General features: G+C 59.3%; 1 protein-coding gene across 1 annotated transcript in view; it reads right to left on the bottom strand.

Moving 5' to 3' along the window:
- LOC122363959 (segmentation protein cap'n'collar-like) overlaps nt 1–16,923 on the bottom strand; it is a 93,978-nt gene that overhangs the window by 10,311 nt on the left and 66,744 nt on the right. The window contains exons 3-6 of the mRNA XM_043333839.1: nt 12,330–12,464; nt 11,031–11,130; nt 7,996–8,192; nt 7,549–7,668 (exon numbers count right to left, since the gene is read on the bottom strand). Coding sequence (XP_043189774.1) covers nt 7,549–7,668; nt 7,996–8,192; nt 11,031–11,130; nt 12,330–12,464 — 552 coding nt within the window. The remainder of the gene's footprint in view (nt 1–7,548; nt 7,669–7,995; nt 8,193–11,030; nt 11,131–12,329; nt 12,465–16,923) is intronic.

The raw sequence follows: 16,923 nt of genomic DNA, 5'->3' as shown, positions 1-16,923 counted from the left end.
CCCTAACACAGGGAGGGAGGGCGGTTCCCAATACAGGGAGGGAGGTCCCTAATACAGAGAGGGAGGGCGGTTCCCAATACAGGGAGGGAGGGCGGTTCCCAATACAGGGAGGGAGGGCGGTCCCTAATACAGGGAGGGAGGGCGGTCCCTAACACAGGGAGGGAGGGAGGTCCCTAACACAGAGAGGGAGGGCGGTCTCTAATACAGGGAGGGAGGGCGGTCCCTAACACAGGGAGGGAGGTCCCTAACACAGAGAGGGAGGGCGGTCTCTAATACAGGGAGGGAGGGCGGTCCCTAACACAGGGAGGGAGGTCCCTAACACAGGGAGGGAGGGCGCCGGCACGGACGGCGGCCGGCCCGCCAGATGTCCCCGAGAAACGGCCCACACTGATGGCGGCTGACAAATGAGCTGGGAAAGGAGAGACGCCAGCGACACAAAGCCAGCCGGGCGGCCCGGCTCGGCGGGATAAGACGCGCCGCGATTCTGCGAACGGAGCGAACGGTAACGGACGGAGAGACACCGGGCGACACGGGAGACGGCCGGGAGGTGACAAACGGCGCTACCGCCACAACAGGTGCGGACTGCGGCGCCATCACTGGGACGCCACCGCGGCCCATCTGCTGGGATAATTGCTTCATACGCTCTAATGGTTTCTCGGGGAACGCAAAATTACATTAACACGAATAGGCACGGGACCACGCATTAATTTCTTACCAGGATGCATTAGTTCATCACCGGTATGGCCGGTCAGGTCAGGTCGGGTGGGACCGGGTCAGGTTAGGTCAGGTCAGGTCGGGTGGGAACGGGTTAGGTCGGGTCAGGTCAGGTGGGACCGGGTCAGGTCAGGTCAGGTCAGGTCAGGTTAGGTCAGGTCAGGTCGGGTCAGGTCAGGTCAGGTCAGGTCAGGTCGGGTGGGAGCGGGTTAGGTCGGGTCAGGTCAGGTCGGGTCAGTCACCTCAGCGGTCTGCGGTCGGACGACTGACGACTCCACCATTGCCGGGACCGCGCGCTCGGCCGCTGGCTGGCACGCCCACCATGCTGACCAGTCTGCACCACACCGGCACCGGGTCACCAGTCACCAGCGGCGCTGACGTCACCACTGCACAGCTGACGTCACCACCGCACAGCTGACGTCACCAACGCACAGCTGACGTGCGCGGCGTCACCCAGCGTCACACGCACGCGTCAGAGGCGCCGATAGCTCCTCCGGGCCACCGCCGCCCTCAGCACTGCGGCCACTCGACACGGGGAACCTATCGCGGCGCGCGGCGCGATTCCGTCACTGGGGGCCCTCAGAGACGAGATCGGCCATGCCAGCGTGGCTGCGGGCTATCTCTCGCGCTGCCGGTCTCACAGAGCCGCCGTGGCAGCCTCCCGGCAGCCGCCGCGCCGGTCAGCTCGGTGTACCAGAGCGGCCCGAGCGGCTGACCGGCCGGCACGACCGCCTCGCCCGCCACTGTCCGGTGTATGTACGGTAGTGATGTCAATTTCAGAAATTTTGGAAACCAATACCAAACCGATACCGACCAAAACCACTGAAATTATACCAAAACCGAACCGATTTTCAGAAATAGGGGGAAATACCGACTAGATACCGAAATCAGGGAATTATCAAACAAATGCTTCAAACTTTCTCAAGACATATGATAAGCCTTGAAAGGTACCTAATACTTTGAAATAAGGTAACAAAAACAAATCAGGCAATCTGTTAATTATTTGCATTGCAAAAAAAACATTTATAACTTATTTTGTAACTATTAACAAATATTCAGGTCAGTTATTTTACTGGAATGTGGATTCAAGTCAACTGCATGAGGTGTTAGGAAAATAACTTGAACCCTGAATCTTGTCCATGCCTGAACCATCAAACCTTCTTTCAATTTAAGTCATTCATTTCGAGTCCGGTCAAGACAGGGTTAAGTGTGTTATCATGATCCAAAAGTGGTAACCCAATTGACAATGATGGGCTACACCTTGGGCTTGCTACACCATTAATGTAAACAAAGCCCATGATACCTAGTCCTACAGTTAAACCCAAGTAGCATGGTGATTGGTGACGATACTGACGCAACCAATTTTTCTTCATAAACAAATGTGTAACACAACAAAACTTGATAAATAATTACTTATGAGGCACACTGATAGATAGCAGACACCACTGTAATGATATCGCCATGAAATCTAAGTAAAATGTCCATAATTTTACGGAAGCATTGACACACGTCACGTGTCATCTCTTCCATAATGGCGGCCTTACAGGCGGCGGCCATTTGCATTTGATTAAACTGTATAAAATAAAGTTTTTCTTTTCTTTTTTGCTTAAGTCCACTTAAATCAAAATTCTTTGTATAAATTTTGACATCTTAAAATTAATTCAAGAAAGTTGTAGGCCACTTTTGCTGAAAAATGAAGTACCAGAAAAACATAGTTGTTCAATTATTTTCAATTAATTATTGAGCTATATCGGTTCCTCAACCTGGCGCAGCTGCGACATTGAAATGTTTTTAGATGTGTTCAGTTTTGAAACTGCTGTGTGCGAGTCAAGCCAAAAGCCAATTATATTTTATAAGTGTTTATGATAAAATTGCTAGCGATCTGTATCTGTTGAGAGAGCAGGAAAGAGAACACTAATTGAAGAAAATAAATTATCCACAGGATCATGACAGCATCGCTCACTACAAGGCTTTTTGAAGTTGAGCGAAGTTGAAGATTTGTGGGCTGATGGGGGTGGTGATGAAGTGACAAATGCTGCCTTAAATATTAGATGATAATGGTGAAGCTAGTGCTGTATTAAACAGGGTTTTGGATAATGTAATTGCATTGCAGTAAAATGGAGAGGAAGACAACGTCAAGATCAATCACAGACTCCTCAAAACAAAGTCAAATTTGTTGCTATGCTTTGGAAATTTTGAGAAAGGTAGTTTAAGTATGTTTTCCAGCATACAGTGAGTTAAACATTAATTCATGTTTATGTCTTGCACATTGGCTTTCTTTGTAGGATAATTATCCTCATGGTATTGGAATTTGCTAACACTGATAAGTTGCCATTTAACATTGGTAGACTGATGTATTTGATATTACAGTTGATGTGTTTGCCCATTTGTTAGGATATCATGCATTTGGGAGAAATGTGTCATGATTGCCATTTTTCTTCATCCAGTGTCATTTAGCAAAATGAAATTTGAGTTCAGAAGGTTTATCAAAAATGCTTTCAAATATTTTATGACAGTAGTTGATTTTCATGATACCGACAAAATACCAAATGCTTTTGGTATATAATACCGAATACCGAATCGGTATTGGTTCGGTATCGGTATACCGAAATTTTGGTAACCGATTGACACCACTAATGTACGGCTCCCGCGGGCCACCGGCCACCGCCGCTCCCAGCGGCCGACTCCGCCCCGAGTCCCTAACCACCGCGCCGGTCAGCGGTCACCGGTCACCGGTCACCGGTCAGCGGTCACTGGGCACCGGTCAGCGGTCACTGGGCACCGGTCACCGGTCAGCGGTCACCCAGGGGGCACTTCTCGGTCACGGCGCCGAGCGTCCGCACTGTTGATTTGATTCTGTCACTCCCGACCCCGTGTGTGCTCAGCAGTCCTCAGCAAAGCAGTAGCACCAGAGCACCTCAGCGGCGCACCGCACACCAGAGCACCTCACGCCACAGCCCGCCGCCCTGACTGACCGTGCCTCTCGCCCGCCGCGTCTCAGCGGCGCGGCACACTCAAAAGGCGGCGCGTCGTGGCCCGCGGCCGCGCTCCGAGCGACGACAGTGCTCGACGGGGCGCCGGGCGGACTGGCGACGGGGCGCCGGGCGGACTGGCGACGGGCGCGGACGTCGTCAGTGCGTGCGGATCACGAGCGGCGCTGTGGACGACTGGGTGCCGAGCAGCCTTCATGGCGCCGAGCGGCGGCGGCGGCGGCGGCGCGGCGCCGCTGATTTATTGTGTACGTGTCGGCGGCCGTACGTCGAGGTTACGCCGCCCGTCCGCTGCGCCAATGGTGGCTGGAGGTCAGCCGCGGCCCGCCAGTCCGCGCACGCCTGCACAGACAGCGCGGACATCCTCTGACCGCCGGCGCACGGGGCACACATCACAGCAGCTGCACAACGCTTAGAGCTGGCTCGCTGTGTTTTAGAGAACGTCTGAAGACGGGTAACTGAACATCGCCCGGCATTGACCACTGACAGTGACGCAGTTGAGTGCCTCACAGCACCAGGTGTGAGAGGGGCGTCTTGTTGTCACAGTCCGGCCGTCCCTGGGCGGGTGCACGGGTGCTGGCAGGGCAGCCGCTCGACGCGCCGCCCGCCGGCCCACCGCCCAGCGCGCCCGGCTGTGTGTGAACTCCCATTAGCGCAGGATTGATGGATCACAATGGGCGCCGACCATTACGATTGAGGGCTATTTCGCTCACAACAATGGCTGTCACGCCCCGAATCGGTTCGGCCGCGGCGCGGCGCTATGTGGGCAGCGGCGGCCGTGACAAACCGAGCCGCGGCATCCGGCGGCGGCGCGCCGGCCGCCAGCGCTGCAGCGCGCAGCTGACCTGCGCACACCGCCAGCAGGTCCGCCGCCACACGGAACAATATCAGCAGCGGCGCGCGGCGCTGACACCGCGCCTGACTTCAGGACACCGTCCCACACCCCACCGTCCGACCCCGAGCACACCTGGCGCCGCGCCCTGGCCCCTGTGGTTCACCGTGTGTGTATGTCCACTGTCCGCTCAGTGTCCACTGCCCGCTGTCCACTGTCCTGTGATACCTGTCCAATGTCCAATACACCGGCCCCGCCGTCTGATACCATCAACCATAGGCCCATGCATCAACATACCGCGCCAACCTTTTCCGACATACAAACAGTCCTTCTGTACAGCCACTGTAGTTATGCTGTGGGTAATCGCCATCTCGCCCCGCGAGCAGCCCCTCACCCAGCTATACCGGTGGCCACGTTAGCGCCCTCAGATACTGGGAGTGCGTCGCGTATCGGCGTGTGGCGCACACAGAGCTCGCCCATCTACCGCGCGATAAACAACTCAAACACACGGGTCGCAAATTTAGCCGCGATAAGCGACTCAAACATCGCCTCTGCTTTATCGCCCCGGCGCTGTTCTGAGCTAATTTTATGTGCCATCAGTCGGAATTAATGCAACTCGGACCGCGATAAACCGCTCATTCCAGCCGTAGCGTGCATTGCGATGCGGATGCGGGAGGTCGGTCGTAATTCACACACCGTGGCGTCCGCGCCGGGCGCCGGACGGGCGCTCGTACGCCGCCCAGCAGTGCCTCACTGACACACACTGCCCGGCCGGCCCAGCCCGAGCCCCTGCCCAGTGACGGCCCGTCGGCGAGCCGCTCGGGTACATACATCAGAGCCCAGCGGACCGGGCAGGTACACTGTGTGTCTGCCCGCCGCGCTCCGGCAGCCTCCGGCGCCGCGCGCGCCGCTGATGATACCCTTCAGTACCGGCGTGCAGCGCGCAACGGCCGCCGTAACGGCGCCATTATCTCCGCTAACGCCGCCGGTAACTGCGGCGGAGAAAGCGGAGGCACTGCACAGCGCGGCAGGTCGGCGGCTGAGGGCAGGATCTTGGAGTGCTGGGCTCTGATACAGGGACCGGGGTACTCGGGGATCTGATACAGGGGGTCGATAGTGCATTGGTGGGACGACGAGCGACAGCCCCTGGTAGCCCAACGATAATCGGGGACAGCAGGGGGCAGCCCAATGATACTCGGGGACCGCAGAGGACAGCCCAATGATACTCGGGGACCGCAGAGGACAGCCCGGGGTAGCCCAATGATACTCGGGGACAGCAGAGGACAGCCCGGTATAGCTCAATGACAGCAGAGCATGCAGCCTGGGGTAGCCCAATGATACTCGGGGACAGCAGAGGACAGCCCAGTATAGCTCAATGACACTCGGGGACCGCAAAGGACAGTCCGGAATAGCCCAATGATACTCGGGGACAGCAGAACACAGCCCGGGACAGCCCAATGATACTCGGAAACAGCAGCACACAGCCTGGAGTAACCCAATGATACTCGGGGACCGCAGGGAACAGCCCGGGCTAGTTCCTTTATACTCGACGCACCGCAGTACAGCGGCGGCACGTCGACAGGCCCAGTGCTGGGCTTGGGATGGACACGAGAGCGGACGCTTTGGTTGTGAGGGAGCCACCACCACAGCCAGAGCCTCCCGTCTCCACAACGGCGGCCCTCTCCACACATTGACAGAGCCACGCCGCCTGGGAACACCGGTGGCCCGCGTCCCGCCCGTGACGCCGACCACGCCTTGTTGCACCGTGACCGCCGCGCCGGTTCGGGGCGGCGGGTTCCCACGGCCGGGCCGCTTCACACCGGCGGCCGGGCCGCCCCAACACCGTCCGAGCCGCCTCAGCAGCTGTCCGGCGGGACATCACATGGGCGGCCGCAGTGACCGCCGCGCACCACCCTGCCCGGAGACCGCAGTCCGCACCAGGCAGCGGTACGGTGGTATAAGTCCGCCCGGAGACCGGTACGGTACAGTGGTGTAGGTCCGCCCGGGAACCGGTACGGTACAGTAGTGTAGGTCCGATAACTCCCGGAGATCAGTACCTACGGTACAGTGGTGTGGGCCCGCTAACTCCCCCCCCCCCCCGAGCCGCCCGGGAGGGAAGGGGAGATGGTCGCAGTTGGTAGATGTCACGGCAGATTAGACGGCGGCCGATAGACCGCGGATATGAGACACAGGTCCCGCCGGATGGTGTCAGTGATCAATACCACACAGCGTACTTCCTTGGCATGTCAAAACCAGCAACGAAACCAGCCACGGAATGGATAGTCTGATCAGATGTCACTTGCAGATACCACACTGACTACCTGGAATGTGCTGTGAACTGCCTACACTGTGTAGTGTGCTGCCTACCTGCACTGTGCTGTGTGTTTCCCACCTGCGCTGCGCTGTGTGCTACCTCACTGTACTGTGCTGTGTGCTGCCTACCTGTGCTGTGCTATGTGCTGCCTACCTGGACTGTACCGTGTGATGCCTCACTGTACTGTGCTGTGTGCTGCCTACCTGTGCTGTGCTGTGTTCTGCCTACCTGGACTGTACCGTGTGATGCCTCACTGTACTGTGTGCTGCCTACCTGTGCTGTGCTGTGTGCTGCCTACCTGGACTGTACCGTGTGCTACCTCACTGTACTGTGTTGTGTGCTGCCTACCTGTGCTGTGCTATGTGCTGCCTACCTGTGCTGTGCTGTGTGCTGCCTACCTGGACTGTACCGTGTGATGCCTCACTGTACTGTGTTGTGTGCTGCCTACCTGTGCTGTGCTGTGTGCTGCCTACCTGGACTGTACCGTGTGCTACCTCACTGTACTGTGTTGTGTGCTGCCTACCTGTGCTGTGCTGTGTGCTGCCTACCTGTGCTGTGCTGTGTGCTGCCTACCTGGACTGTACCGTGTGATGCCTCACTGTACTGTGTTGTGTGCTGCCTACCTGTGCTGTGCTGTGTGCTGCCTACCTGGACTGTACCGTGTGCTACCTCACTGTACTGTGTTGTGTGCCGCCTACCTGTGCTGTGCTGTGTGCTGCCTCGATCATCCGGTCGAGGAGGGCGATCTCGGCGTCCGAGTCGGAGAGGCTGCTCTGTCCCGAGTCGCCCGAGCAGTGAGGCAGTCGGCGTGCCAGCTCCTACCGGCACCGGCACACGCCAGGTCACAGGGCGGGTCACAGAGCACCAGCACAGTCAGATCACAGGGCGGGTCACAGGGCAGGTCAACTGTCCAGACTTACTAACCAGGGTCACAGTGCATGGTACGGGAGCCAACGAGCCTTTCAAGAAAGATAAGGCCGGATACCAGATCTGAGCTTGGCATAACCAAACTTTGACAATATGTATGATTTTGTTCGGCGGGGAGTGTCTCTCACCTGCGGCGGCCCGGGGGGAGTGTCTCCCACCTGCGGCGGCCCGCGGGGAGTGTCTCTCACCTGCGGCGGCCCGGGGGGAGGGTCTCTCACCTGCGGCGGCCCGGGGGGCGCGGCGCCCATCAGCTCGTCGATGGTGGTCGGGATCGGGCCGGGCAGCAGCGTCTCACGGCGCGCCGCGGGGACCGCCTCCTGCGAGCCGAGTCGGCCGGCCGCCGGCACCGCCACCGGCGCCGGCTCGACGGGCCCGGCCGGCGCCGGCGCCGACGACGGCAGCAGCATGCACTCGCCTGCCGGCCGCCGGGGTCAGATCTGAGGTCAGGTCAGGTCACCACGCCAGGGCACACACCGCGTCGGCACAGACACGGCGTCAGTTCCGCAATAACATCTCCGAGAGAAGCTATTGAACGGCTAGGCTAAACGCTTCCCTGCAAAAAATAGCTCCACCTGCACAACTTCAAGCTAAAATTGAATAAAGTTAAAGCCAATACGTCAGTGCTACATTGACAGAGCAGCAGCCTAAGGTGAATTCAAAATCAGGCACATTTATTTACGAAAATAATTTAATACTAAATTATATTGATTTTCCGGCCAAGGTAACAATGAAGGCATGAAAACACTGAGCGACTCAGGAATCAGATAGCAGAGAACACTGTAAATGAGGGCGGTATCGTGGTGGTTCTGATGTCGGTAGAGCACCCTGAAGCGCCAGTAATGGCCACAAATAACCGACAAGGCCACGGCCACGGATGTATTCACGATGTATTCGCAAGCAGTACGCTCTGGAACGCACTACCGTGACACGAAACGAGCCCACACCTTGGGTGGAGGTGGCAGCTCGTCTACCGAACGTCCAGCCGCGGCCCAACACCACACAGACTGACCCGAGCTGAGAGGCAGGGACTGAGGAGGGAGGGACGAACGAGAGAGGGGCAGAGGAGCGCGCCACGAGAGGCGCTTAGTCACGGACCGGCGGCGCCGTGTGCCGCGGCGCGTCCCTGCGCGACTCTGCGGACCACGCAGCGTGCCGTACGGTCGCGGGGACGGCGCAGCCACAAGGACGGCGCAGCCATGACCAGGCGACTGCGGCGCTGCCGGCAGTGATTCGCGCGACACCGGCGTCCCCAGAGTCAACACAGCGGCTGGGCGGCCGGCGCGGCGGACCGAGCTCCGCCGGCGGCCGGGCCGAGCTCCACCAGCGCGCGGCCGGACCGAGCTCCACCGAGGGAACTTAATTACAGCGCCAGCTAATTTATGGGGCGACCGGGAACTTTCTCTGGGGACGGTCCTTTCCATGAACATTGGCTACAGCCAACTGACCAAGACATTTCACTGAACTACGTGACTGTAATTCCTGACACGCCCAGGCAATCTCCTACACCAAACGGCCAAATTTATGGGTTATGCTGGGTTACCGTCCAGTGAGCTAACTGATAATCGCACCCTCAGAAGGGACGTGCGAGTACGCAACGCCGCTCCGAAACCGGGTCATATATGATATAGCGAAGGATGAAAGATGATAAAAGACTAGATGTTCCAACTTCCAGCCCTTACAGGCCTCACTGGCTGTAGCGAACGATAGGCTGCGCTCTGATCAAGCAATCAAGTGTGTCTGCATTGAGCATGAGCTCACACGGACAGGCTGACTTCAACCTGCGTGGTGAGCGACGCAGTCTACCATTCCAGTCAAGTGGTGGCCCGTGGGAGGTGGAGCGTCGTTCTGGGTCCTCATACCCGGTAAACCACATAACATTTTAACGTGCAAAGTAGAGCCACTTACAAACTAGGTGCCTTTCGGAGAACATACTGCCAAAGCACGACAGGTTTCTACAACAAAGTCATACGAAATACAGATTCCTGGCCGTAAAGTCAGCGAAGGTTTTGCCATTTGTGTCTACTTTCGTTGGTAGATATTACGAGTATAGTTCCATTTCTTCGCTACTTTCCACTTTATTCCTTCATGACCATGTAAATCAATGGCTCAGCCGCCGCGCGCCGTCGCGGCTTTCTCCATCTGCGAGAAGACCCCGAAGGCCTCGTGGCGCGGCGTCCTTTGTGTGACGTCCTGTTTTAGCCGTTCAATCCGCCAGCGAGGGCGCCGTCCGCCACGACGCCCGGTTCCGCCTTCCGACGCCGTTCCGGGGTAAATGGAGACCGATTAATACCTGTCCCCGGAGGAGCCAGCGGCGAGCCGCGGAGATCGGGGACCGGGCCGAGACAGTCGGGACCGAGCCGGGACAGCCGGGCCGAGACAGCCGGGACCGGGCCGAGACAGCCGGGACCGGGACAGCCGGGACCGGGCCGGGACAGTCGGGCCGAGACAGCCGGGATCGAGACAGTAGGGACCGGGCCGGGACAGTCGGGACCGGGATCGGGACAGGACGCAGAACCCGGGCCGGGACAGGGGTCGTGAAGGACAGACACCTGGATCCGCGGACACCCACACCCGTTCAGACTAATGGCTGTATGGACGGCAGATCGACGACGGTGCGACGAAACTGCACTTAACATTCGCTAAGTCTCATGTGCAATTTGACTTTTACCTGGAATCCTCCCAGACCACATCCCTGACCGACCGGTCCCTCCGTCCCTCCGAGGACACACATCCGATCCCTCCGTCCCTCTGCGGGCACACATCCCTCCGTCCCTCCGAGGGCACACGGTTCCTCCGAGGACACACGTCCTTCCTCCGTCCCTCTGCGGGCGCCACTCACCGGTCTCGGAGTCGACCGTCCCTCTGCGGGCGCCACGGTCCCTCTCCCTCCGAGGGCGCCACGGTCCCTCCGTCCCTCCGAGGACACACATCCCCCGTCCCTCTGCGGGCGCCACGGTCCCCCGTCCCTCTGCGGGCGCCACGGTCCCCCTCCCTCTGCGGGCGCCACGGTCCCTCTCCCTCCGAGGGCGCCACGGTCCCTCTCCCTCCGAGGGCGCCACGGTCCCTCCGTCCCTCCGAGGACACACATCCCCCGTCCCTCTGCGGGCGCCACGGTCCCCCGTCCCTCTGCGGGCGCCACGGTCCCTCCGTCCCTCTGCGGGCGCCACGGTCCCTCCGCCACTCTGAGGGCGCCACGGTCCCTCTCCCTCTGCGGGCGCCACGGTCCCTCCGTCCCCCCGAGGGCGCCACTCACCGGTCTCGGAGTCGATGGTGTAGTCGAGTCCGGCCCAGATTTTGTCCAGCGTGTCATCCTCGGCCTCCTCGTCAGCGCCGGCCACCTTCGACGACAGCCACTGGCGGTGGACCCACCCGTCAGCAGTGACCACAGTAACTACTTACCGCCCGTCAGCAGTGACCACTAACCACCCGTCAGCACTCAGCAGTGACCACTAACCACCCGTCAGCAGTGACCACTGACCGCCCGTCAGCGCCGGCCACCTTCGACGACAGCTACTGGCGGCGGACCCACCCGTCAGCAGTGACCGCAGTGACTACTTACCGCCCGTCAGCAGTGACCGCTAACCACCCGTCAGCACTCAGCAGTGACCACTAACCAGTCACCCGTCAGCAGTGACCACAGTGACCGCGCCACTGGCGGCGGACCCACCCGTCAGCAGTGACCACCCGTCAGCACTCAGCAGTGACCACTAACCACCTGTCAGCAGTGACCACCAACCGCCCGTCAGCAGTGACCACTGACCGCCCGTCAACAGTGACCACAGTGACCGCTAACCACCCGTCAGCAGTGGCCACAGTGACCGACAGTCAGCAGTGACCAGTGACCGCGCCACTGGCGGCGGACCCACCCGTCAGCAGTGACTACCCGTCAGCACACAGCAGTGACCACTAACCACCCGTCAGCAGTGACCACAGTGATCACTAACCACCCGTCAGCACTCAGCAGTGACCACTAACCACCCGTCAGCAGTGACCACTGACCGCCCGTCAGCAATCAGCAGTGACCAGTGACCGCCCGTCAGCACTCAGACCGCTAACCGCGCCACTGGCGGCGGACCCAATCGTCAGCAGTGACCACAGTGACCAAATGTCAGCACTAACCACTAACCGCGCCACTGACCGCCGTCGGCAGTGACCCTGACCACCGGTCAGCACACAGGCAGCGTTCTTCACACACGGTCCCAGCCGCGGCTGACGTAAACGCCCGCCATTACAGCAGCGTTCTCGCGCGCGCACCGCCCCTTACAGCACAACTGAATGTCACTTCCAATACGGTTGTGTTCAGCACAGCCCACAATGAGTACTTTTGCACATGAACACATGAACATGTCGTTTACACAATATGAGCTCTACGTTGCCACGCATCAGCGGCTAGTCCGTTCAACACAATTTCGAATGAAAATATCAGCCGATCCGAGCAGAAACCAAACGGAACTGGGGCCAAACGCGAGTGAGCGGCACTGGACCCGGTCCTGGGCGCGCACTGTGGTCACCCAGCCCCGCCTCAAAGGTACATACATATAGCAGAGCTTACCTCATCGTCGAGCCGGGCCGCCTTTTCGGGCACCGGCTCGAGCTGCTCGAGCGGCGAGCGCACCGGGTCAAAGTCGTGCCGGGTCAGGCCCAGGTCAATGTCCTGCTGGAACAGCGCCTCGATCACCTCGGCGTCCTGAGGGCAGAGGTCACGCAGAGGTCAGAAAAAGTTCATACAGGTCACACACAGGTCACACAAAGGTCACACCGAAGTCAGACACAGGTCACACAAAGGTCAGATTAAGGCCATTTAGGTAACACAGGCCACACAAAGGTCAGATTAGGGCCATTCAGGTCACAAAGGTCACAAAGGCCACACAAAGGTCACACAAAGGTCAGATTAAGGCCATTCAGGTCACACAGGCCGCACAAAGGTCACACAAAGGTCCGACGGCAGCCGCGCACGGTCATGGTGTGCTATGGAGGGTCAGATTAGAGGCCATTAAAGGTCGGATATAGGTACAGCACGAGGTCATCTGGGCCAGATGTGACCAATGCGACCGGGGTTGTTAAGGTTCCAACAAAATTACTCTTCAAAAAAAAAAAAAAAACTAAGTAAAGGGTACGTTGCCCAGCATCAATTTAAAAATAGTCCAGTAGCGTGACCAATAACCTATGAACTGGTATCTTACTGCACTTGTGATGTTAAGGTTGAATGTTAGAGCGGCATGCAGTGCCTGAGTGCGCCATGCACACGTAGACCCTCGACCCATCGGGCGCCCGATCAGGCCGGGGCTCCGAGTCACCGAGTGACCGGGCCAGAGTCCCCGAGTGACCGGGCCAGAGTCCCCGAGTGACCGGGCCAGAGTCCCCGAGTGACCGGGCCAGAGTCCCCGAGTGACCGGGCCAGAGTCACCGAGTGACCGCGCCAGAGTCACTCTGGACCGGACCAGAGTCACTCTGGACCGGGCCAGAGTCACCGAGTGACCGGGCCAGTGTCCTCGAGTCACCGGGCCAGAGTCCCCGAGTCACCGGGCCAGAGTCCTCGAGTCACCGGGCCAGAGTCACTCTGGACCGGGCCAGAGTCCCCAAGTCACCGGGCCAGAGTCCCCGAGTGACCGGACCAGAGTCACCGAGTCACCGGTCGGTACCCGGTGGAATGGCGGCCGGGACGGGTTCGGCAGGGCCCGGCACGCCTCAAACCAGTTCGACCGGGACCACAACACGTGTCCGACAGCGGAGACGGCTTATCGCAGCCGCCGAGCAGGCCCGGGACGCGCGAATAGCAGCCCAATTATAAATACACGGCTCAGGGCGCATGTCTCCATGGTTAGGGTAGGAAACTGCCTTTGTGATGTTATAGGAAGGTATATACTTTGAGTTGTGATTTGCGATGACGCATCTTACCCACGGACAAACCGATTTTTTTTTCCTTCGGTGACAGCCACAGACCATCCGCTCACAAAAAGTGGAGCTTGCAAAGCGTGTCCACTGTCCAATACAGCTGCCGTGGGACAGTTGTTAGAGTGGGCTAATTTGCGGGCTAGCTATACCGTGGTGGGCTAGCACCCCAAATTTATTTCACTTCACTTTGGCCTTGCGCTTTAGAATGATGATAATGATGAAGACCACGACGATGATGTTCATGATGTCGATGATGATAACGATAGCAGTTATTGTTATTGTTGCAAGCGCGCATTTATCATAGCATGAAATCTAGGTGAAATGTCCTATCAGGCGTTGCCTTGTAACAAAACGAAACGCAGCGTCGATAATCGAACAGATTTCACCTTTTTTTGCCACACTCTCCTCGTGAAATGAAAGCCAACGGGTTGGCCTCCAAAGCGCGAGTGGATAACGGCCTGTGTGAGGGATGGTCGGCCGTGCGGCACGGGGGCTGGCGGAAAATTATCACCAGCTCCGCGACACACACGCCCGTAGCGCCATTCTCGGAAACGCGAGCGAAGTCGCCAAATCGATGGCAGGAGGTACATATTACAGCCGCCCTGCCGGCCCTCTGGATGTGTCCGCGGCCACTGGCCACCGAAGCGGAGCCGATGCCGTGTTTGCACTGCCTCCAGACGGTGCGGCCGAGCCCTGCGCCGTGACCAGTCCGGGCCCTGCGCCGTGACCAGTCCGGGCCCTGCGCCGTGACCAGTCCGAGCCCTGCGCCGTGACCAGTCCGGGCCCTGCGCCGTGAGTGTGACCAGTCCGGGCCCTGCGCCGTGATCAGCCCGGGCCCTGCGCCGTGACCAGTCCGGGCCCTGCGCCGTGACCAGTCCGGGCCCTGCGCCGTGACCAGTCCGGGCCCTGCGCCGTGACCAGTCCGGGCCCTGCGCCGTGGCCAGTCCGGGTCCTGCACCGCGACCGGTCCGGGCCCTGCACCGCGATCAGTCCGGGCCCTGCGCCGTGATCAGTCCGGGCCCTGCGCCGCGACCAGTCCGCGCCGGTCAGCCGGCGGCGAGACGCGGAGAGGCCACACGGCGAGCCTCAAACATCCGCTCCGAGAGAGACGGCGCGGCACACGGGCCCGCGGCCCTGCCGGCGCAGGGTAAACACTATACATCACGACCTCGGCGGGCGGCAGCGGCACCGCGGCGGCACCGCGGCCATTGTGGCGCGAGACTGAGGTGACGCCGGCAGGCAAATCGGCAGGGACCGATGTGGTAACCATTCGCCATCAGCAGATTCAATAAATATCGATCAGCGAAGGTCCAGCGATCGAGAACATTTTAGCTTCTGGGTTTTCCCAAATAAATATTTAGTCAGCACGCCAACAGATGCGTATGGCGCCCCAACATGACCATTAGCGAAAGCGAAGCTTGACTTATTGCAATTGACGTGTTCTCAGTCCAGAATCTATGTTGCAATTGCTGTCTGCTACGTTCCGAGCATTGTGCTATATCAGTGAATAACAACTTGGCATCTTAATAATCAGTAAAAGAAAACTGCAAGTTACACAAGAGGGTTGCAACTAACAGGTCGCTGGTCGGCCGCGGGCCACTTCCCTCCCCCACACCACAGGAGTTGGTCGGTCCAGGGCGGAGTGAAGAGCGGCCCGGCCGAGACGCGGATTTCTCCTTCTCCTCGAGTACCAACCACTCGGCGCCAACAGGAGACCCGACTGAGGCTGCGGCGCAGTCACGACCTCGCGCAGAGCAGTCACGACCACGACAGGTCAACAAACAGCGGTCCGTGGTGGCACCACGTGTACCCGGTGACCTCCAGACACTGCCGGACACCGCTGGAGGTCTGCAGTGAAGTCAGCCCGACACACCTGGGTGTCACCAGCGACCTCCTGCAGACCCCCCGGGTGAAGTGACCTCCCGTCAGTGCCGGACACCCCTAATTGGTGGCCCGATGACTTTTGACCGAGACCCACCGAAGGCCCCCGAGTATCCCAGCGGCATGGGACGGGCGAGAACAGTTTTATTCAAAGTTGCACACAAGCAATACAGCAAAATAGTAGCCATTACTCACAAAAATAGCACTCACTCATAGAGCACACCTCCTTCCTACATACACACACAACCTTTAGGTGACCTATGTGGGGGCACCTGTCGAGCGGCGCGGCGGCAACGCTGGCGTCAGCGGCTGTTAGCAAATGTCAGCGGCCCACCCGAGTTTGTCAGCGGCCCAGCCGCGTGTGTCAGCGGCCCAGCCGAGTTTGTCAGCGGCCCAGCCGAGTGCCGGTCAGACGATCAGCGTCAGACTCATGGGCGAACCGTGAACCGGTGGCAGCACCCCGGGCCCAGGTGGTCTACGTACAGTGGGAAACGACTGCCCAATCCCCTGCTCGAGAGGACGCTATTTAGTGCTGTTGCCACTGTTGTAACGGGAGGACGCTGAAATTTGAAAAGCGAAACCACGGCCTTTGCTGACAGGGCTGACAGCTGGGGACCACACTAAGATGCAGACGCCGAGCCATAAGCCAATAGCCATTGCATCATTGGGAGATGGTTTATGTCGGTTACGGGATGCGTTTCGGCAGATTTATGCAGGCAGTACAGGTGTCTGAGCAGAAGCGGGCCCGGCCAGCCGGTGTCACAACCAGAGCTGCTGGGACGGTCGGCACTTCCATACAGGTCCCTCCGCGCTCCGGGTTCACAAAGTCCGTCCGCCGCGCCGGGCGCCGGTCCCGTTCCGTCGGATATCTGCAGCTCTGCCCCAGTTCATACATCTACTCCATTCACGCGATATTCATGCAAATTGGACCCCTCCCCGGACGAAAATGCATATCTGATGTATTCGCCAACTTCATCCCCCCATAAGAGCCAAAAACTGTCGGTTCCCACCGGGTACATCAGACAGCTTCACCCCCCCCCCCCGTTCTGGTGCCTGGAGGCGCCTCTGCGCGCCGCCGCTTCGCCGGAATCGCCCACGGAAGGCCGGCATGGTGCAACGCCAGTGACGTCACCGATGACGTGGCGTTAATATTAGAGCCAGGCCCGGGGGCGGCCGTCAGCCCCACTACCAAGGTCAGCCGCGGTCTCCGGGCAAACGGTGGGGGCGGGGCCTACACCCCGGGGGCGGGGCAGACAGACGGGGGGCGGGGCAGACAGACGGGACGCAGCGCCACACCCCCAATAATGGCGCCCCGTGTCAATGACAAACCGCTGGGTGAGATAAGATAGTTGAGGAAAGGGTACTCGCTT

Source organism: Amphibalanus amphitrite, unplaced genomic scaffold (genome assembly GCF_019059575.1).
Source record: "Amphibalanus amphitrite isolate SeventyFive unplaced genomic scaffold, NRLGWU_Aamphi_draft 000649F_arrow, whole genome shotgun sequence".
Classification (NCBI taxonomy): Eukaryota; Metazoa; Arthropoda; class Thecostraca; order Balanomorpha; family Balanidae; genus Amphibalanus; species Amphibalanus amphitrite.
The sequence above is the reverse complement of the archived record's forward strand: the minus strand, read 5'-3'. Positions and strand labels throughout refer to the sequence as shown.